Below are 21617 nucleotides of genomic sequence, written 5' to 3' on the forward strand. Positions count from 1 at the left end.
TTCATCCATTGTTATTGCTGAATGTCTAGATCACACTGTAGGTATATGTTTAACTTTTTAAGAAACAACCAAAGTTTTTCCAAAGTGATTGTCCCATTTACATCCCCACGAGCAGCGCATGGGCCCCCAGTTCCTCCACATCCTCAACACTTGGTATGTTTTTCGTTTTTTTCGTTTTTTGTTCTAGCTCTTCTTATAGATGTGTAGCGTATCTACTTATAGTTTTAATTTGTATTTCTCTGATGACTAATGATGCTGAGCATCTTTTTGTGTTCTTATTTGCTATTTGTCTATCTTCTGGGTTAAGTTCAAGTCTTTTGCTCACTCTAAAACTTGGGTTGTTTTCTTATTATTGAGTTTTGAGAGTTCTTTATGTATTGTGGATACAAGTCCTATATCAGATGATTATTAGCCAATACTTTCTCCCAATCAGTAGCTTCTTTTTCTTCTTCATTTTTTTAAACAGTGCATTTTAAAGTGCAGAAGTTTTAAATTTTGATGAAGTCCAACTTCCATTTGTTCTTTTATGGATTGTACTTCTGGTGTTGCACCTAAGAAATATTTGCCTTATCCAAGATCTCTAAGGTTTTCTCTTATGTTTAACCAAGAATTTTTATAGTCACAGGTTTTACATTTAATCTATGATCCATTTTGTGGTAATTTTTGTATGTGATGTAAGGTGTGAATCCCAGTTCATTTCTGCATATGAATATCCAAGTGTTCCAGCACACATATTGTAAAGATTATCCACTGAATTGCCTTTGCACCTTTGCTGAAGATCAGTTTTTCCTATATGTGTAGTTTTATTATTTTTGGATTCTATTGTGTTCCATTGACTTATCTGTCTTTATGGCAATACCACACCGTATTGATCACTGTAGCTTTGTAATAAATTTTGAAGTCAGTGTAAGTCCTCCAACTTTGTTCTTTTTCAAAGCTGTTTTGGATGTTCTAGGTCTTTTCCATATGAATTTTAGAAACACTTTGTCACTTTCCACAGAAAAGCCTACTGGGATTTTGACTGGGGTTGCATCAAATATATAGATTGTTTCAGGGAGAACTGACAAAGTATCGAGTCTTCTGACCCATGAACACCGGTGTATCTCTACATTTATTTAGGTCTTTTAAAATTTCTCTGGGCAACGTTTTGTAGTTTTCAATGTGTGTCTTTCACATCTTTTATCAGATTCAGCTCCAAGTGTTTCAATTTTTTTCAGTGCTATCTTAAAGGGTATTCTTTTTTCAATTTCAATTTCTACTTGTTCATTCCTAGTATATAGAATTCAATTGATTTTTTTAATATACTGAAATTGTATCCTGCAACCTTACCAAACTCATTTTTTAGATTCCATTGGATTTTTATATATATCATGTTGTCTGTGAACAAAGACAGTTTACTTCTTCCTCTCCAATCTGGCTGCCTTTTATTTCTCTTACTTGCCTTATTGTACCGGCAGCACCTTTAGGACAAGGTTGAACAGAAGCCAGGGGAGCAGACATCATTGGCTTGTTACTGCACTTAGAGGGAAAGCACTCGGTCTTTCACCATTAAGTGTAATGCTAGCTTCAGGTTTTTTGTAGGTGCCCTTTTAGGGCTCTGCTATCAGACTCTCCAATTTGGGGGACAGCGATTTGCCCTAAGTCCTCACTTCTCTTACAGACCCTAGAAGAGTTACTGATTTTTCAAACCGTGTAGCTTTTTACTTGTTGTTAGCATGGAGTGGTGACATCCAAGCTCCTTACATGCAGAACCAGATACTGATTTATTTTAGAATATTCAACCATTTTGCATTCCTTGGATAAACCCCACTTGGTCATGATGCACTTTTATATAGTGTTGGATTTGATTTGCTAAAATTTAGTTTAGAGATTTTTGCATGAATGTTCATGAAGGATATTGGTCTGTAGTTTTCCTGTAATGGCTTTCTTTTTTTTCACCAAAAATGTAATGCTGGCCTCATAGAATGAGTTGGGAAGCATTATGTCCTTTACAATTTTCTTAACGAGTTATTTCTTCCTTAAATGTCTGGTAGCATTCACCACTTAAGTCCTCTAGGCTTGGAGTTTTCTTGGTGGGAATATTGGGTTTTTTTAAAATTTATTTTATTGAAGTATAGTTGATTTACAATGTTGTGTTAATTTCTACTGTACAGCAAAGCGATTCAGTTATACATAAATATACATTCTTTTTCATAGTTTTTTTCTATCATGGTTTATCACAGGATATTGAATATAGTTCCCTGTGCTATACAGTAGGACCTTGTTGTTTATCCATTCTATACATAATAGTTTGCATCTACTAATCCCAGCCTCCCATCCACCCTTCCCCCACCCTCCCTCCCCCTTGGCAACCACAAGTCTGTTCTCTATGTCTGTGAATCTGTTTCTGTTTCATAGATACGTTCATTTGTGTCATATTAGATTCCACATATAAGTTGTATCATATGGTATTTGTCTTTCTCTTTTTTTAAATAAATTTATTTATTTATTTATTGGCTGCATTGGGTCTTCGTTGCTGTGTGCGGGCTTTCTCTAGTTGCGGTGAGCGGGAGCTACTCTCCGTTGCCGTGCGCGGGCTTCTCATTGCAGTGGCTTCTCTTGTTGCAGAGCACGGGCTCTAGGTGCGTGGGCTTCAGTAGTTGTGGCATGCAGGCTCAGTAGTTGTGGCTCACGGGCTCTAGAGCACAGGCTCAGTAGTTGTGGTGCATGGGCTTCGTTGCTCCACGGCGTGTGGGATCTTCCCGGACCAGGGCTCGAACGCGTGTCCTCTGCATTAGCAGGTGGATTCTTAACCAATGTGCCACCAAAGAAGCCCCCTGTCTTTCTCTTTCTGACTCACTTCACTTTGTATGATAATCTCTAGGTCCATCCATGTTGCTGCAAATGGCATTATTTCATTTTTTATGGCTGAGTAATATTCCATTGTATATATGTACCACATCTTCCTTATCCATTCGTCTGTTGATGGACACTTAGGTTGCTTCCATGTCCTGGCTATTGTGAATAGTGCTGCAGTGAACATTGGGGTGCATGTATCTCTTCGAATTATAGTTTTCTTCAGTCTTTAGTGATGTTGCCTCTCTCAGTCTGGCTGGATTCTTATCAATTTATTGATCATTTCAAAGAACCAGCCTTTGGTTTTATGGATTTTCCCTAGTGTTTTCTGTTTTCAACTTCATTGATTTCCGCTCTGATCTTTATTATCTCCCTTCTGTTTACTTTGGGTTTAATTTGCTCTTCTTTTTCAAATATCTTAAGATATTATAAAGCGGAGGTCACTGACTTGAGAACTTTTCTCTTTTTTAATGTGGACATTTAGTGCTATGAATTTCTCCCTAATACTGCTTTACTGGCATACCATACATTTTGATATCTTGATTCAAAATACTAATTTCCCTTTTGCTCTCTTCTTTGACCCATGGGTTATTTAGAAGTGTATGATTTAGTTTCCATATGTTTGAGATTTCTCATGTAGCTTTCAGTTATTGACTTGTAATTTAATTTCACTGTGGTCAGTGAATGACTTGAATTCTTTCATATTTATTGAGACTTACTTTATAGTCTATAACACGGTCTATATTGGTTTGTTCTAGGGGCAATTGAAAAGAATGTGTATTCTGTTGTTATTGGGTGGAATGTTCTACATTTTCCAATTCCTAATGTCAATTAGGTCAAGATGAAGGACAGTGTTGTCAAATCTTCTATATGGTTACTCATTTTTCTACTTGCTCTATCAATTATCAAGATGGAGTATTGAAGTCTCCCACTGTAGCTGTGGTTTTGTCTATTTCTCATTGTGCTTTTCTGTTTTTGTTTCATGTATTTATAGCTATATTACTGGTACATAAACATTTAAAGATTGTGATGCCCTCTAGATGAACTACTTATTATTATGAAATTATTGTCTTTATCCCTGGTAATATTATTTGTTCTGAAATCTACTTGTCTGATATTAATATAGCCACTTCAGTTTTCTTTTGATTAGTGTTAGCACAGTTTATATTTACTCATCTTTTTACTTTTAAGGAATTTGTGTTTTTATATTTGAAAGGCATTACTTATAGGCAGTATATATTTGAAATTTACCTTTATATCCAGTCTATCTCTGCCTTTTTTTCTTTAATTAATTAATTAATTAATTTTGGCTGCATTTGAGTCTTCGTTGCTGTGCTCAGGCTTTCTCTAGTTGCAGTGAGTGGGGGCTACTCTTCGTTGCTTTGCGCGGGCTTCTCATCGCGGTGGCTTCTCTTGCTGCGGAGCGTGGGCTCTAGGTGCACGGGCTTCAGTAGTTGTGGCACGTGGGCTCAGTAGTTGTGGTTCATGGGCTCAGTTGCTCCGTGGCATGTGGGATCTTCCCAGACCACAGATCGAACCCGTGTCCCCTGCATTGGCAGGAGGATTCTTAACCACTGTGCCACCAGGGAAGTCCCTATCTCTGCCTTTTAATGTGGGTTACTTAGGTCATTTACATTTAATGAGATTATTAATATGGTTAGGTTTAAACCTCTCATTTGCTAATTTCTACTTTCGTCCCATCTGTTCTCTTTTTCCTCTTTTGGATTAATTGAAATTTTCCACTTTATCTATTTTGATTGCTTATTAGCTATAATTCTTTGATGATTTTAGTAGTTACTTTAGGACTTTTAGTATACATCCTTAAACTATCACAGTCTACTTTTTTTTTTTTTTTTTTTTTTTTTTTTTTGTGGTACGCGGGCCTCTCACTGCTGCGGCCTCTCCCGTTGCGGAGCACAGGCTCTGGACGCGCAGGCTCAGCGGCCATGGCTCACGGGCACAGCCGCTCCGCAGCATGTGGGATCCTCCCGGACCGGAGCACGAACCGGTGTCCCCTGCATTGGCAGGCGGACTCCCAACCACTGCGCCACCAGGGAAGCCCTATCACAGTCTACTTTTAAGTGATGTCATATAACGCTTGGCATATAGTATAAGAACCTTACAATAATATACTTCCATACTCCTCTCTCAAATTTTTTGACTTTTGTACCATTGTGGTAATATATTTTACTTTTACACATGCTAGAAACCCAACATTATATTGTTATTTTTGTTTAAACAGTTATCTTTTAAAGAGATTTAAATAACAAGAAAATTATGTATTTGTTCTTATGGTGAGCATTTTGGCAGTTCATTCCTTCGCGTAGAGCTGTATTTCTTTTGCTGTCGTTTCTCTTCGGCCTCAAGGATTTTGTTTTTAAACTTTTCTTGTAGCAGTCACCTCCTGGTGATGAATTTTCAGGTTTTGTGCGTATGGAAAAGTCTGTATTTGCCTTCGTTTTTGGAAGTCATTTTGCTGGATATAGAAGTCTACATCACTTTAGAGATGTGTTTCTTTCAAGATGTGTTCTACTTTAAAGATATTGTTCCACTGTCTTACATCCATTGTTCCTATGAGAAATCTTATGTAACCCTTATCTTTATCCCCTTGTATATAACAGGTCTTGCTTTTTTCCTCTGGCTACTTTTAACCTTTCTCTGTCACAGGTTCTGACCAATTTGTTTAAAATGTGCCTTGGCATAGTAGCTTCCATGTTTCATGCAGTTAACTGAACTTCTTGGATATGTGTATTTACGGTTTTTGTCAAATTGTAAAATTCTGGGCCATTAATTCTTCAAATACATTTTCAGCCCCCTTCTCTGCTGGAAACTCTAACTTCACAAATATTAGGTCACTTGATTTCCCCACAGCTCACTGATGCTTTTTTTTTTTTCTTCCTGTGTTTCATTTTGGAGTTTCTATTGCTATGTTGCCAAGTTCCCTTCTTCTGTAATGTCTAATCCCATTCAGTGTACTTCATTCATCCTATACCTTATAGTTTCATCTCTAGGAGATTGGTTTGGGTCTTTAACAAATATCTTCCAGGGCTTCCCTGGTGGCACAGTGGTTAAGAATCCACCTGCCAATGCAGGGGACATGGGTTCGAGCCCTGGTCTGGGAAGATCCCACATGCCACGGAGCAACTAAGCCCATGCGCCACAACTACAGAGCCTGTGCTCTAGAGCCCGTGAGCCACAATTACTGAGCCCATGTGTCACAACTACTGAAGCCCACGAGCCTAGACCCCGTGCTCCACAACAAGAGAAGCCACCACAATGAGAAGCCTGCGCACTGCAACAAAGAGTAGCCCCCGCTCGCTGCAACTAGAGAAAGCCCATGCGCAGCAATGAAGACCCAACACAGTCAAAAAAAAAAAATCTTCCAAGTCTCTACTTCACTTTTTAAACATCTGAAATAGTTATTAACTGCTTTACCATTCTTGTCTGCTAATTCTAATATCTGCGTCAGTTTCAGTTGATTGACTTTTCTCCTTATTATGGGTTGTGTTTCCCTGCCTCTTTGTATGTATGTCTGGTAATCTTTAATTGGATGTTGTGACTTTTATCTAGTTGGGTGCTGGGTATTTTTGTATCCCTATAACAATTCTTGAACTTTGCTCTGTTATGTAGTTGAGTTCCTTGGAAACAGTTTGATCCTTTTGAGTTTTGCTTTCAAGGTTTATTAGGTAGGAGCATTGACCAACCTAGGGCTAATCACTCTCCATTTCCGAGACAGGACCATTCTGTGCTCCCTATGCAGTGTCTGTGAACGATCAGTCTGCCTATTGGGAACAGATGATGAATATTCAACCAAAACTTGCGGGGAACCTTCTGGAGGTCTCCAGAGCTCTCTCTGTGTGCAGCTGTCTCTCTAGGGAACTCTAGCTGCCCTGGTCTCCTTGGACTCCCAGCGACTTCTCCTGAACCAGGGAGTCTTCTTGGATTTCTCTTCCTTCTGCCATGACTTAGAAACTCTTTCGAGGCAGTGATCTAGGCAACTGTAGGGTTCACCTCACTTATTTTCCATGTCTCATAGATCACTGTCCTTTGCTGCCTGATGTCCAATGTCTCGAAAACCGTTGTTTCATATAATTTGTCCATTTTTTGCTTTCAAGCAGGAGCGTATATTCAGTCCCTGTTGCCTCATCTTGGCCAGAAGTGGATGCATCACAGACAGTCCCTCAGATACGGCCGGATAAACATGTTCACTCCTGGGAATCTCAGTAAGACTTCATAAAGGCTGGGAGAGGGTAACTCTGCTGGTCACAGAACACCCGAGGCTCATTCTTGGTGACTTTTCCACCTTGAAACTTCCTGGGGTTCATGTGAATGGAATTTCACCCAAGCAAAAATGTGTCCATGAAGGGAACTTGTGCAACCCTCCCCCAGGACTTCTTTCTGCCTTGTGTTTTGTCCTGGAGGCCCTCCCCTGGTCGCAGTGTTTAGGGGCTACGCCCCCTGCTCCCTCTCAGTCTCCAGAAGACCCCGCTGACCCCACTCTCACCCCCGAAGCGTGGATCTGGGGCTGTAGGTGTCCATACTCAGTGGAGTGGGGATTACTGCTCATAGGGGCCATGCTCAGCGAGGGCCGTCTCACACAGTCTGGGGTGGACCACAGCACAGGAAGGTTTGCTGAGTCCCCTGGGTTGAGCTCCAGAAGTGCCTGTCTCTCTGGCAGTCTCACGTGGCCCTGCCATACCTGGGTCACCAGCCCATCCCTCAGTCTAGAGCTCTCCTCTCTGGGGTTGCCTTTTGGGGAAATCAGGTAACAGGCAACCAAACACACAGCTTTGGAGCAGAGCCGTCCAGCAGTGGCCCGCCCCCCAGCCTCCCCTCATCTGGGCTGTCACACTGGATCTCTGTTAACCTAGGCCTAACGCTGCCCCCACTAGTTTGATGTCAGCAGCAAACCAGACAAGGGTGGACAGACAACCCTAACTCAGGCAGGAGCCGCACTTCACTAGCTGTGTTCACTAAGAGTCCGTAGAAATGAGACATACTGTATTTCTAAGTAGACATTGTGTCCAACTCATCACACCAAATGGAGTTGACCAAACAGGATGTGAGATGTCCATTTTTTCCTTTTACATGAGAAATCTGTTTTATTTTTAGGAACATGCTTTTTTTTCGCTCCACGGGCAATTTTTTTTCATGTTTATTCCAAGGGCCTGGGGTAGTTCCCTCCTGTGCAAGAGAAGCAAACTTGCTTTTTGACTTAAAGCCCCTTCTGCTCTGGCCAGTCCAGGCAAACACAGCAAGAAGAGCCAGGAAGGCAGGACAAGAGACCTCAGGTTCCTATCTTCCTGACACCACAGAGCAACCAGTCCCTGCCTCGAGTGCCCACAGGGAGGCTGAGACGAGCAGAGAACGAGGTAAAGCACAGAGGAGGCAAGGTGCCGCCGTGGCCATCGGCGCAGAGGCCTGGGCCGGCCCAGGACAGAAAGCCAGAGGAAGCGCAGGAGGCTGCTGTCCCCCTGTCCTTCCACCTCTGATCCCTCCTGCTCCTTCTCTCCGGGCCAGAAGGGCACCCACATGTGGGATGGTCTTCCTGGGACTGCAAAGAAGGCAGGAAAAATACACAGAAGCCAGCTCTGGTGCCCAGAAAGGCAGGATGGACCAAGCGGGCGTCTGCTTCTGAGCGTCTGCTCCGGCCTGGGGGAGCGTGCACACAGGGCACACGGCCTGCGTTTGCCGGGACACCTGCTGGACGAGGGGGTTCAGAAGGGCTGACAGGCGACAGAGCAGCCAGGAAGCACAGAAGCATTCAGAGTGTGACGTCTGCAACCAAAGCAGGGGAGGATCCCTTGTAAACTTGTTAGACCTTGTGACCCCTCTGCTCCAAACCTCCAGCGGCTCTCCATCACTCTCCCAGCAAAACCAGTGTCCTCAGGAAGGCCTGGAAGAGCCGCCCTCCTGCTGCCCCTGCCCTTTCTTCCTCCCCTCTGGCCCCTCACTGTTCTGCGGATGCACCAGGCACGCGCGCTCAGGGCCACTGCCCGGGACGCTTGTATGGTGCTCTCTCCCTCCTCTCCCTCCAGCCTTTGTTCAGATGCTACCCACTCCCACCCCACTATTTACTTCCCCAAGCCCAGCACTCTGATCCCCCTTGCTTGAGGCTGTTTTTTCCCAGCATCTACTTGCTAGTGCGTTATACAATTCACTTAACATATTATATTTTTGTTTGCCTCTCTACACAAAAGGTAAGCTCCATGAAGGCAGAGTTTGGGACTTTTCTTTCTTTCTTTCTTTCTTTTTGTCTGTTTGAGAACTGACTTATCTGCCCCGCTTAGAACAGCCCCTGGCATGTGGCAGGTGTTCAGAAAATATTTGCCAAGTGAGCTGACCAACTGCACAGCCTTTCCACGGTCACGGAGCACAGGACCCAGGCCCACGGGGGGTCGGACTCTGCTCAGGCGTTAGATGAGAGTCTCCAGGCCCAACTGGAATCCTGAGGCCAGCGGAGACATTCATAAACGCCTGGGTCCGTAACTGCCCTTTTGAACAGTTTTTTTATTGTGATAAGAACACTTGACATGGGCTCTATCCTCTTGACAGATTTTTGATTGTTGTAACTGCCTTGTTTATACTCATGTAATTTTATGGGCCTGGTGTCCGTAGAACTGGGGGACAAAACCCCCAAAACTTGAGTTGACTTGATTGAAACAGCTCTGGGGATGTTAAGAAACCCAACCAAGTCACCGGTTATCACGTAAAAAAGGGAGAAGTGTTCTGTCACTTGACTTCTCCCAGTTTGCAGCAATCAGCCCCCTTCCCTCGCTCCTAGTGAAAGGGAGTTGGTCACTTAGCAGTCCCTGCTGTGTCCGCCTAGTCCCCCAAGAGCGGGGAGAGGGCCAGCCTGGGAGCCCTCAACGCTGGGTCTGAGGGGCAAGCCTCCTCCGTGGGAACAGCCCTGAGGGCACACAGGTCCCAGCAGGCAGCGAGGGCGCCCCAGCATCAGGGCGGGGGCCCTTGGTGACATGCATCAGTGGAGGCTGAGGGCCCCTGAACACCTGGCCCAGGTGAGACAGTGGAGACAGGCAGTGGGGGAGAGAGCGGACTTGCAGGCCAGGTGAGGTCAGAGGCAGAAGAGAAAGGCCACAGCACGCAGTCAACAGATGAGCCCTGTGCCCAGGGGCCCTGGATGGCATGTTTCAGGAGACACAGGATGTGGGAGAGTCACCAGTGTCAGGGGCACAGCATCCCCCTGGACAGGGCCCCTGTCCCCACCTTCCACTCACAAGACCCCCGCCACAGGGGCCCACACAGCGCGCGCACGTGCGCGTGGCCGGGAAGGCTGGTGACCTAGGAGCTGGGGGAGGACAGCGACGCAGCTGCGGGATGGGGCATGTGCCGGCCTCATGGAAGCCGGTTCACAGAACCATATTGCTTTTCAAGGCCTGTGAGGAGCCTCAGGTCTCTAATCCAACTTCCTGATTTTAGAGAAGAGGCTGATGACTCAGCAGTGGAGTCAGGCGGAAAGGGGATAGAAGCCAGCCTCCCGGCTCCCACTGCAGGGTAGGGCCTCCGCCCTGCTTCTGCACCCCTGGTCAGCGACAGAGATGGAGGGGCAGTGGGGGTCCCGGCCCTGCTCCTCACTTGGCCGCTTCCCCTGCTAAAAGGAAGGTGTCCTCAAAGGCCGCAGGGGTGGGTGCTGGGGGCAAAGGTCAGGACCCCCCGGGGCCCGGTCACATGGGGGCTTCTTGGCATAACGAACCACATCAAAACGAGTCAGGGGAAAGAGATGGGGCGAGAAAAAAGGGAGAGAAAAGCAGAGACCGGGCTGAAGAAAAGATCCCGCTTAGTCTCAGAGAAGGGGCGGCAATAGGGCTTCAGGACGCCCCCTGGCTGGTCCCCATGGGACCTGCGCCAGAACCTAGCGCCCTTGCGTCTCCCCACCGACTGGGTCGATGGGTGCGCGCATGCGCAGAGCTGGGGGGCGTGCGGCACGCGGGGCGTTGAGCGGGGCCTCGGCTCCTCCCGTCCTGCCCGGGCCCCGGGCGCCCCCCACCACCTCTGCGTTCACCACCGCCCGTCCAGAGAGAGACTGACCTCCGGTCACCGGGAGAGAAGGTTCCAGGGAGGGTCAGGAGGCGGCGGCTCGGCCCCTTCGTCCAGGAGACACTCACCATTCATCTGGGAGGGGGACGACGAGTAGTCCCGGTCCGTGGGCCGGCGGTCGGGCTTCAGGTTGCGGCCCTGCCTGCCCGAGCCCTCCAGCATGTTCACGATCTCGCCGCGGTCGATGTGCCGCAGGGCCGCGTACAGGTTCTCCACTGCGGGCAGAGGGGAGGAAGGAGGGCGCTGGGGGGACCGCTACCCATCGCAGGGCGCGCGGGACGCCCGGCTCTGAACTCTGGTGGGGTGGGGGGAAGACTGCGAGGAGGGGGATTGCAGGCCCCCGCTTTTGTCGAAGTCAAAGCAAACTACCTCTTTGGAGAAGACGGCAGATCTGGGGACACTGCGGTTCCCGTCCGGCCCACGCAATAAAGCCAAAATCGCGGTAAAGCGAGAACACGAATGTTGTTGTTTTCCCAGTGCATATAAAAGTTATGCTTACACTACACTCTAGTCTATTAAGTGTGCAGTAGCATTCTGTCTAGAAAGACAAGGCATCTACCATACCTTTAAAATATTTTATGGCTAAAAAACGCTAACTGTCCTCTGAGCCTTCAGTGAGTCTTAATAGTCACATAAGGATCACTGATAACAGATCAGCGTAACAAACGCAATCATAATGAGAAGTTTTGAAATACTGAGAGAATTACCCAAATGTGACAGACACGAAGTGAGCAAATGCTGTTGGAACAGACCTGCTGAATTTGATTGGGAAAAAAACACAGTATCTGCGAAGCGCCGTAAAGTGAGGTAGACCTGTGTTTTGTTATCCTTTAACCGATCTTTTCCAGACCCTAACAGCGGCGAATTTCAAGGCATGGGAAGTGTTTTTTTGTAACCTAAGAGGAATACTACAAGAAGATGAGTGAGAATGATTGGATTCTGTCTTCTGGAAATCCTTGGTCCTTGCCAGCTGATTTGCCATGCAAACGTAAACACTCAATTTCCTCTTAGCGCTTTGTATGCGGGAATGGGGTGGAGGAGGGGCTGAAAAGAGTGAGACAAATCTTCCCTCCCCCGTTGGAGAAAATCCTGGAAGAAGAACTCCATCCAAGGGGTGACTCCTCACTGGGCTCTGTCCCGAGGGGACAATCCTCATTTGTTTGAGAAATTCAACCGGAAGGCACACACCCTACACAGATGCTGTCTGTCTTCTAGGGGTCCTGGTGCGCTGTGAACTCATTCTGAGGATGGGAAGAGATCACGGCCAAGATTCTCCAAAATCCCCTCCCGGCAGCCTTGCCCAGAAGACCAGGGATCCTGAGGGGTGCATGTGTGCGTGACTGTGCGTGTATGTATGTGTGAGACAGAGTGTGCAGAAGAGATTGGTTCCAAAGGCCAACACCACCCAGGGAATTTGGAGGGAGAACTACTTGGTGAGAAGAGGTCCTGGCACAGGCTTTGGGGAGAGAAGGCTCCCCAGCCCATCGGTACTGACTCTTTGCATCTTGGCCTTCACGGATGACCCAGAGGTTCAACAAGGCCACGCTCTGCTCCAGCAAGGAGTTGGGGTTCTCCACGCGGATCCTGTTGATGTCATCCACGCTGAACTGCAGCTCGCGGGCCAGCTCTGCGCACAAAGAACCAAGACCGGGTGTGAGCCCAGCCAGAGCCCAGCCCCGGCCCCCGAGCCCGCGCGTGGAGTGGGGCGCCCGGCAGGGACCAGGAGATAAAGAGCAGTCTCCCTCTGGATTCGGTATTCCTTCTTCCCAAGGAATACCTGGTGAAATGCTGACACTTACACTGTTGTATCCCCCGGGAACGAGCCAGGAGGAGGCATGTGCCCAGGAGAGTAAATAGGTATTGAATGAATGAGACTGAGCCACTTATCCAAGGTCACAGGACAGGCTGGGGCCACAGCGGGAGAGGGACGGACCCACTGACTCCCTCGGTGCTGTGGTCTGCGCTGCATGCCACTGCCTTTCCCGGGAGAAGCAGTTATAATGGAAATGCATTACTGTGTTTACGTTTCTTCCCGGAAAGGCGTTATTCACATTTAAAATGAAAATACAATTTCCCATCTAAATGCAAGGCAATACAGAATGCTAGCTCTTCCCCTCCTGTGATTTTTATTGTTATTTCTCTCAGGTGCTTTAGATGAGAGAACAGCATCGGAGTCTCATTTCAAGGATGAGGAAGACCAGAGGGGAAACTGATGGTGAGAATCAGCATATGCATGTACCCCCTCCACACACCCACCCACACACACACATACACACACTCACACACACACCACACACACACTCACACACACCACACATACATACACTCACACACACCACATGCATCACATATGCACACCCACACACAACACACAAGCCACACACACAAACACACACAAAACCAAGAAGCAGCAGCAGATGTGCTTTTCGGGCTTAAAGGAGGAGCAGTCTCAACTTCTACTGTGAGCTCCGCCACGCCGCCTTCCAGGAAGTTACTGCTAAGGTTTCCGAGCTTGTCTGAAGCCCTCTCTGCAGGTGGCTGAGTGAAGGGGGCCTGTTCATCCAAAATCTCACAGGAAAGTGGGGATTAAGTCACAGGGCCTGCGACTGAGTAGGACGCAGCCTGAGCTGTCACCGCCTCAGCTGAGTCAGGTCTCCCCTCATGGTGGACGGGGCTCGTGTATGACTTCAGCCACGGCCAGAGATGACAAATGAAAAACGTCCTGACTTGATCTTCTTCCCTCCCTTCCCTCAGCCACGCCAGCCTGTGGGGCCGGCGGTGTGTGCCGGGCCGGGGCGGTGGCAGGCAGGCGGGACGCGCATGTACGGGGCCGGGGCGGTGGGCAGGCAGGCGGGACGCGCATGTGCGGGGCCGGGGCGGTGGCAGGCAGGCGGGACGCGCGTTTTTTGTTTGCTTGTGTGTGTTCTCGGTTTGCTGGCTTTGCAGGGCTCTGTCACTAACTCACTGCACAACTGAAGTCCCCCCAGTTAGCTAGGTCTCAGCCTCCCCATCTGTAAAATGGGCAGCCTGGATCCATGCTAAGGTCTCCTGTAACGTCTGCAGTTGAGTTTCTAAAAAGGAAAACCAGAGAGAAGTGGGGGAGGGAGGGAGCCCCCCTCTATTGGTAAACCATGGCGACAATCCCAGATCAGGGGCACACCGGTGGAGGGAAGAGGTTTAGAAACGCCTTCACCAGCTGCCCTTTAGCGGAGAGGAGGTGCAGAGGTAGGTGTAGACAGGCAAAGTGCTCTTCTGCCCCAATTGCCCCACTCACCGGCCCAGCTGAGGCCCAGGTGCTCTGATATAATAGCCATCTTCATGTCAGCCCGGTCTGCGCCGCTGAGGACACCTGGGGGGAAGCATCGCGTTCCATTTAGTAGCCTTGGCGGGACACAGAGCCGACAGGCGTGGGCGAGGGACCTCAGAGGGGCTCGGGGCCCGCTCCATGTCCACCCGATTGCTGGCTGGGCCTGCGAGGGTCAGTGGAGACCCCAGCCAAGGGCTGAGCCAATGGTGTCAGCTCGGAGCTCCCGTCGGGGTGAGGGGACGCTGCCTCCCTCACCGCCCCCGGGAAGGGAGTGAGCACAGAGAGTCACAGAGAGGTTGGTACCCAATGTGGACTCGCTGAGGATGCTGTATCTCAGGGCCAGTGGCGTCAGGGTCCTCCTCCGGTCATCGGCTCCACTGCCCTGCCAGAGAGAGACCAGGAAAGAGCGCTGTGGGTGCAGGCGGGGAGGACGCCTGGCCTGGCAGGCGATGGGCAGCTGCACTGCCTGGAGCCTCGACACACAGGGTAGAAGTGTGGGCAGAGGGGGGGCGAGAGGGAGTCTTAACGTACTTTATTATTATTATCATTAAGGATAAGCTCACACGGCCCTCATCACGTGCCAGGCCCTGCTTGATGGACACAACTCCCTATGAGGTAGGTACCATCATTCCTCCCATCTCACCGGGGAGGAGGAAACTGAGACCCAGAGGGCAGACTAACCCGCCCAAGGTAACTCAGCCAGTAAGTGGGTGGAGCTGGAGTTTGAATTTTTAAAAAAGTTTTTCTTTTTGGATTCCTTTCTGCTCAAAAGACCGGTTTTTGATGCCCAAGCCTTCGCACGCTGTGGCAAAGCACCGGGATGCTTGTTCAAGGCTGTGGGAAACCCGCCTGTGAAAGGGAAGTCGGTTCTCCCTAGTCCTCAGACAGAAAGGAGAAAATGAGCCTCAGATATCTGGATGTGACCTTGTTTGTCTAGTTCGGCATGAAAGGCTGATGATGAAAATGACAGGACGACACCAGCAAGAGAGACCCTCCCTCCAGCGCAGCGGAGACTCAGCTGCTCCCAGGCACCAGTGACGCTTGGTGCCCACACCTCTGCTGAGCTCAGAGCCCTGGGCGAGCGCAGGGCTGAGACACCAGGCTTCCCTTCTCTGAGGGCCTGGGCAAGACAAGTAAGTAGAGGAAAAAGAGGCTCCAAAAGAGCCCTGACGTGGCTGGGACACCTTGAGCCACCGGCCACCCGGTTGTCAGGCCTCGCCTTCCAACGTCCTGGAAGGGGCGTCCTGGGGAGCTCGGGGCCTCGGTGTGAACACGCGCGTCGCCCTCACACCCTGACGTTTGTTCCCGAGCTTTGCGGGAAGGGCTGGGCCACAGCCCGTGTCGGGGGAGAGCCCAGGGCCTTTCTCCACCGGTTCGGCTGACAGTCCCGGCAGGGCGCTCACCTTGGTGCAGGGTGGCATGGTGATGTTTAGGTGGCAGAGGATGTGCTGCGTGTCCTCGTACTTCATCGCCTTGCGCAGGAATGACAAGGACCCTGCTGGATCTCGACTGCTGTCCCTCACCTAGACTCGGTCACACAAAAGGGAGAGTCAGGGGCCGCCCCACTGGCCACCAGCCCAGCTGGCTCAGAGCTCTCCACCTCCCGGACTTCTAGACCCGGGCGAGGGGTGGGCGAGAGGAGGCCGCACCTTGACAGGAATGGCCAACCGGCTCTCCCGGAAAGACTGGAAGAGGAAACTCCGCTGCTGCGCGGCCTTCTTGATGGGCACCAGGTTCCCGGAGAGCTCTGCGAAGAGGGGCATTCCTTCCAAAACCTGCAGGAAAGGGAAAGCAAACGCAGCTGGTCAGGAGCAATGCCCAGATGCCCGGGCCCGCCTGTCCGCTCCCGTCTCTGCTTCCCCACGACCCCCCAGGGGCCGTGCTCTGGGAGGCCCCACTGGCTGTTTCGGAAAGGTTATGGTGGATGCTTCCTTCCTTCAGAGGAGTTTATAGTAAGCAGGACTCTTCATGTGTCCCTGCATGGTTGGTCAGCGTTGCTGTCAGAATACTCTAGAATTCCACCAGGAAATCACAATATGGCTTCCGAAACACATTGATCTCTTTTAACACCATCCAACCATGTTTACTTTATACGAGTGCCAGGAGGACCACGTTGTGGTTTAATCTCACCCATGATATAATGGTCCCTACTGTGTATATAATGCTTTCAACTGAGACGTTATCGTGAACCCATTTGACAGTGGAGGAAACTGAGGCCCAAGGAGACTGGTTAGTGCCCAAAACAGCATTAGAGGCAGGTCCCAGCCCTGTGGTCCTTCTTCCGGGCCCTCCGAGCCCCCAGAAGGCTCAGCACAGCCTCTGAGGCCAGATCTTCAGAAAGGTCCTGCTTTGTCACACATCTTAACCTGAGTGAGGACCCTGGGATGGGTAACAGGTTCAAACCTAGTCCCCGTTCTTTACTGCTCCCCCATCTGCCCAGCCCCTCCCCTGCTTCCTCATCTGGGTGCTGCAAAACCCCTGGCGTGGCAGGGAAAGTGGGCTCTGTGGTCAGACTCCTGGGACAAATCCTTTCTCTGCCATTTACTTAGCTGTGTGACCTTGGGCAAGTTGCTTAACCTCCCTCAGTCTCGGTTTCCTCATCTGTAAACGGGGGATAACAAAAGGACACACAGTTATGAGAATCAGGGGAGATGACGTCACTCAAGCACTTTTTGCTTTGGGGCCACACGGTGCGGCACGCAGGATCTTAGTTCCCTGACCAGGGATTGAACCCGTGACCCCTGCAGTGGAATTGCGGAGTCTTAACCAGGGGATGGCCAGGGAAGTCCCACTCAAGCACTTTTAAAAGTACCTGGGGTGTAAGAACTTTAATAAATGTCAGCTACTAGCACCACAAATCACTGGGCTGACAGCCTGCTCTCTCCTTGACCCACATGGTGTCCCTCGGCTCTGGGGAAGCTTCCCGCTGATGCTTCTTAAAGGGACATGGCTCAGGAGCCCCTCTGCAGAGGCCGCCCTCCTGATAGCCCTGGGTCCCAAAGGCGCCGGCTGCCCTCGAGGCGGGAGCCCAGGGGGCCCAGGCCCCTACCTCTGTGTCCCTGCTCCGGGCCACGAGACGGGAGCCCAGGGGGGCCAGGCCCCTACCTCTGTGTCCCTGCTCCGGGCCACAAGGCGGGAGCCCAGGGGGGCCAGGCCCTACCTCTGTGTCCCTGCTCCGGGCCACGAGACAGGAGCCCAGGGGGGCCAGGCCCTACCTCTATGTCCCTGCTCCGGGCCACAAGACGGGAGCCCAGGGGGGCCAGGCCCTACCTCTGTGTCCCTGCTCCGGGCCACGAGACAGGAGCCCAGGGGGGCCAGGCCCTACCTCTATGTCCCTGCTCCGGGCCACGAGACAGCAGCCCAGGGGGGCCAGGCCCTACCTCTATGTCCCTGCTCCGGGCCACCTCCACGAAGTTCTCGTGCTGCTCCAGCGTCTTGTCCACCCTGTCATCTGTCGTCATGCAGTAGCAGCGCAGTCGCCCTTCTCGGGGGTCGTTCATCTTGGCGAAAATGACAAACTTGGCCATGTAGGGCACCGCGGTGAGCTCCTTGTACAGCAGGGTGGCGAAGTTCACAGCTTCAGCCGTCCGAGGGCAGTCCGACAGCCAGAACCTGAAAAGAGGGCAGCCGTGAGCCTGTCCCTAAGTGCCTGAGGGGGAGCGTCTCCCCCATCCAATGGCCTGTAAGCCGGGCGGTGGCCTCTCTGACAGCCCCGGTGGTGGGGTGGGCAGGTGACGGCCTAAGCATGGCCACCCATGGGGACAGCGCTGCCCCCTCACGCGGGGCCCGGGGACCCATGGCGCCGGGCAGGCGGGGTGTCACCTGGCAGAGACGTTGGTGGTGAAGGTGGCGCACTCGTTGGCGTACATGAGCTTGGTGGTCCCCGTGATGTCTTCCCACTGGGCCTGGTCTGTCCCTCCTGTGACAGCAGTAGAAAGGGCTTGGGGGACTGTCTCCAGAAGCCAACGTGGGACGTGCACACCCGGCCGTGGCCCCGAGAGCACACCTACCCCTCCGCCCCTCCCCTCGCAGCAGCCCTCCTCCGGGGTCAGAGGGCTCTTCGGGGACAAGGCAGCTCTACGCGGACGCAGCTGCTCGTCCCTCCGAGGAGCCCATCACTCCCTAGCTCTGTGTCCTCCCGTCTCCCCAGGTGTCGTGGAAGGAGCTGCTGCCCAGAAGGCGGGGCGGGGCGGGGGCACCGCTCACCAATGACGCTGCAGAGCAGCCGCAGGCTGGTGGTGTCTCCCTCCCCGCTGTCCCGAGGGTTATCCGTCCAGGAGGGCGGCAGTGGGACGCGAAGCCCGATGGGGCGGTGGAACTTGCGGCGCCTCGGCTCCACGGTGACAATGGGGCTGAACGTGGCCTGGTTGCCCAGGAGTTTGGTGACCAGCTCATCGGGTACGGGCTGGGCCTGTGAAGTGCCGAGGGGGCACACTCAGCCCCGGAGCAGCAGAGGGGCTCATGGACGGAGGAAGAGAGCGGCTGTCCAGGCAGGTGCGAAGGCTCCCGGGGTGGGGGGCGGGGGGCGGGTCCCGCTCCTGCTGACGGCCAGCCCGGCTCTCCTCTCTGAGCCCCCGTCCCCATCTCCTTGCTGCTCCCCACTCCCGGGGGCCTTGCTCTGCTTCAGGCACCTCTCCAGGAAGCCAAGTGGCTTCCCCTCACGCTAAGCCTGTGGTTTAACACGTTATCTGGGGTTTTCTGCAAGTTACCAGGGCGTCTGCCCTATCTCACCCACCCAACTTTCTTCTGAGCTTCAAGGTCAGGGCTCTAATGGGACTTTTCAGGCCCTAGACCAACGGGTGGAGATGTCCTGGGGAGGAGGGTCATCTCTGAGCGCCCTGACGCCTTCCATCCCTGAACCCGGTCCAGGTGATGGGGCCCCAGCAGGTAAGGAGAGGCTGTGTCACCTGCAGGGCCAGCTTCACTTTCTTGGTGACAGCATTTTCTGGGAAGGTGGCCTGCACCAGGGGGACAAGCGTGCTTTTCAGGGAGCCCCCCTCGGGGCCGATGGTGTCGTAGTCCTGGTAGAGCCTTGACATAATCACGAAGTACAAGGGGAAGTCGGTGGTAACGATGCGGCAGACCCTCTTCTTCTCCAGCTCCTCCAGGCTCCCCAGCTCTGCAACCACAGGCCCGTGCCCGCCCATCACCATGGTGGCTTCCCAGGGCCCCTGATCCCCACTCTGGCGCCCCCTCCCCAGGCCCCGGCAGGGGCAGGAGGCTGGGCCACCTGGAAGGAGAAAGGTCCTGGCCCAGGGGGTCCTGCACAGGACACCAGGCTGCAGGGGCCCGGGCGCCGGAGCTGGGCCACGTCTAGCCTCTCAGGGGGTCCCACACTCCGGGAGACCCCGACAGCCCACCCCAAAGTGCAACCCCAAACCCCGTCCTCCAGGAGGAGGGCCGTGCTCCGGATCCCTGGGGCTCGCGCACCTTCGTCCATCCCATTGAGGATCTGATCCAGGTAGCTTTCTCCGTAGCGGTTCTTGTGTTCCTTCCACACGGAGCCGTTTTCACTCCGCAGCACCACGAGCTCGCGGTCCCCACGGCCTTGGGAGGCGAAGTGGGGGACCTCCACGATGACAGGGCTGGGGGGACAGGGGACAGTGGAGAGGGGCCCGGACGCAGGTGTGCGTGCCGTGTGGGCGGCAGCCATGGGCTCAGTAGGGAAGAGTAGCCGGGTCCTGCCTGGAAAGAGGCTGTCCCGTCTGCAGCCTGGTCCTCACAGTCGGACAGACCCGCCTCAGGTCCCAGAGAACCCCCACCCCCGGACCCTCTAGCTACCCACCAGGCCCCAACCTCAGTTCACAGGGGGCTCTCCTGCCATGGCCACACGGCCGAGGCTCAGCAGAATAAAGCTGCCCCTGGACCTGAGCCCGAGGGCCCGCCTGACGTCCTAGACGGGCGACCCAACCCCTCTGAGCCTCAGCTTCCTCCCGTGTCAGTGTGTGAAAGGACATTTCCTTGGGAGGACGGCTTTGAGGACTACATGTGAAGGGGAAGTCAACGTGAAAGCGTTTCACAGCTGCTTTACAATCGGTGGATGAAAGCTTGGCAGCGGGGACAGGCCGTGGATGGAGATGGGAGGGCAGGGCCTCCTGGGCAAGACCCGTTCCAACACAGAGCCCGTGGCGCCTGAGGGATGCAGAGCTCCAAGGAGAAGCCCTTCTGCTGCGGGAAAGGTGAGGAGGGAGCCTCTGAAACCATCAGTCCTGTCCTTGGGGGCCATGCTGCAGGGCCGCCTTCTAGGAAGACCGTTTCAGAGCTTAAATAATCAAACCCTGGGGGCCCCGAAAGTGGCCATCTTCATCCCCCCTCTAGTGTCACACAGGCGCTGAGGGCGTTAAGCTCCCCCTGGGGAACAGACTCCTACGTGTACCTAGAACAGGCCGTGGAAGGAACACATGGACCCCTGGCTCTGACCGGTCAGGACACAGAGAACACGGGTGCGGGCTGCAGGCTCGCCTCCCCTCTGCCCGGGCTGGGCTGGGGCTGCGTGGTCGCAGCGCAGCAGGGACAGGTCGGGGGCATGGGAGTGACCTCTCACCTCAGGAACTGGACTCCCGTGGGGCCCAGGGCGATGACCCTGCTGGCCAGGCCCTCCTCCTCGGCCAGCGGGGGCGGCGTGGGCAGCTTCTGGGGCTTCACCAGGCGGCAGGTGATGCGAGTGGGTGCTGCGCACGTCCGGGGCGGGACCACCACCCTCAGGCCATTGTGCCTGCTGCCCCGCATGGAGCCCCCGCGGGCGTCCACCATGAAGCTCACCAGGAACCTAGGGCACAGCAGGTCCGTGTTGGCTTCTCCTGGGTGGGCGAGCAGGGCCAGAGCTGCCAGCCCCTCCCAGGCCACTCACCCTGTGTGCACAGGGCTGGCCACCGGGCTGATGTTGTCTGAGGTCTCTGTGGCCGGGCTGCTGGGGATCAGCGAGTCTTCATCATACTCCTTAGACGCCTGCAGAGGGGACAAAGGCCAGCTGTCCTGTCACCCCCGGGCCACGGCTGATGGTCTCGGCCAAGGTCGGGGAGGCTCAGCCGTGAACCAAGCGGCCCAGCGTAGGAGGCGCTGATCTGGAAGGGCTCCCACCACACAGCTGGGCCCTGCGGTAGTCACCCTCCCTGCACTCTGAGCCCCTCCCCAGCTGGACCGTCTCCTCCCACATCCTCCCACCCCAGACGGGGCACAGCGGGACGCCAGGAGACCCAGGTTCATGCCTCGGGTTCATGACTTAGGCAAGGACTCAGGGCACGGTTGGCCAGGGAACAGCAAGACCCGGGTCCGCTCGGACCTTCTCACTGTCGTCTTCGGCGGCCCCCGGGGAACGTGCCACTGCAGCCCCAGGGCCACGTTTGACCGGGTCTCCCAAATGTCACCCGGGGTGTGACACCAACGTCACACCACTATGATGTGCCCGAGGGTGGAA

General features: G+C 52.7%; 1 protein-coding gene across 8 annotated transcripts in view; it reads right to left on the reverse strand.

Moving 5' to 3' along the window:
* Window positions 1–21617, reverse strand: part of ANK1 (ankyrin 1) — a 211294-nt gene that overhangs the window by 18402 nt on the left and 171275 nt on the right. For 6 of the 8 annotated variants that reach the window (XM_060291464.1, XM_060291463.1, XM_060291461.1 and 3 more), the window contains 13 exons: window positions 21051–21148; window positions 20745–20969; window positions 19631–19785; window positions 19108–19319; window positions 18407–18611; window positions 18023–18119; window positions 17581–17812; window positions 15850–15975; window positions 15604–15723; window positions 14504–14582; window positions 14168–14242; window positions 12389–12520; window positions 10962–11108 (listed from right to left, as the gene is read on the reverse strand). In XM_060291464.1, the coding sequence (XP_060147447.1) occupies window positions 10962–11108; window positions 12389–12520; window positions 14168–14242; window positions 14504–14582; window positions 15604–15723; window positions 15850–15975; window positions 17581–17812; window positions 18023–18119; window positions 18407–18611; window positions 19108–19319; window positions 19631–19785; window positions 20745–20969; window positions 21051–21148 (1903 nt within the window). Of the gene's footprint in view, window positions 1–6098; window positions 8614–10884; window positions 11109–12388; window positions 12521–14167; window positions 14243–14503; window positions 14583–15603; window positions 15724–15849; window positions 15976–17580; window positions 17813–18022; window positions 18120–18406; window positions 18612–19107; window positions 19320–19630; window positions 19786–20744; window positions 20970–21050; window positions 21149–21617 lie in introns of those variants that run through there. The other 2 variants (XM_060291467.1, XM_060291468.1) reach the window with 2 other exon arrangements.

Source organism: Globicephala melas, chromosome 21 (genome assembly GCF_963455315.2).
Source record: "Globicephala melas chromosome 21, mGloMel1.2, whole genome shotgun sequence".
NCBI classification, from domain to species: Eukaryota; Metazoa; Chordata; class Mammalia; order Artiodactyla; family Delphinidae; genus Globicephala; species Globicephala melas.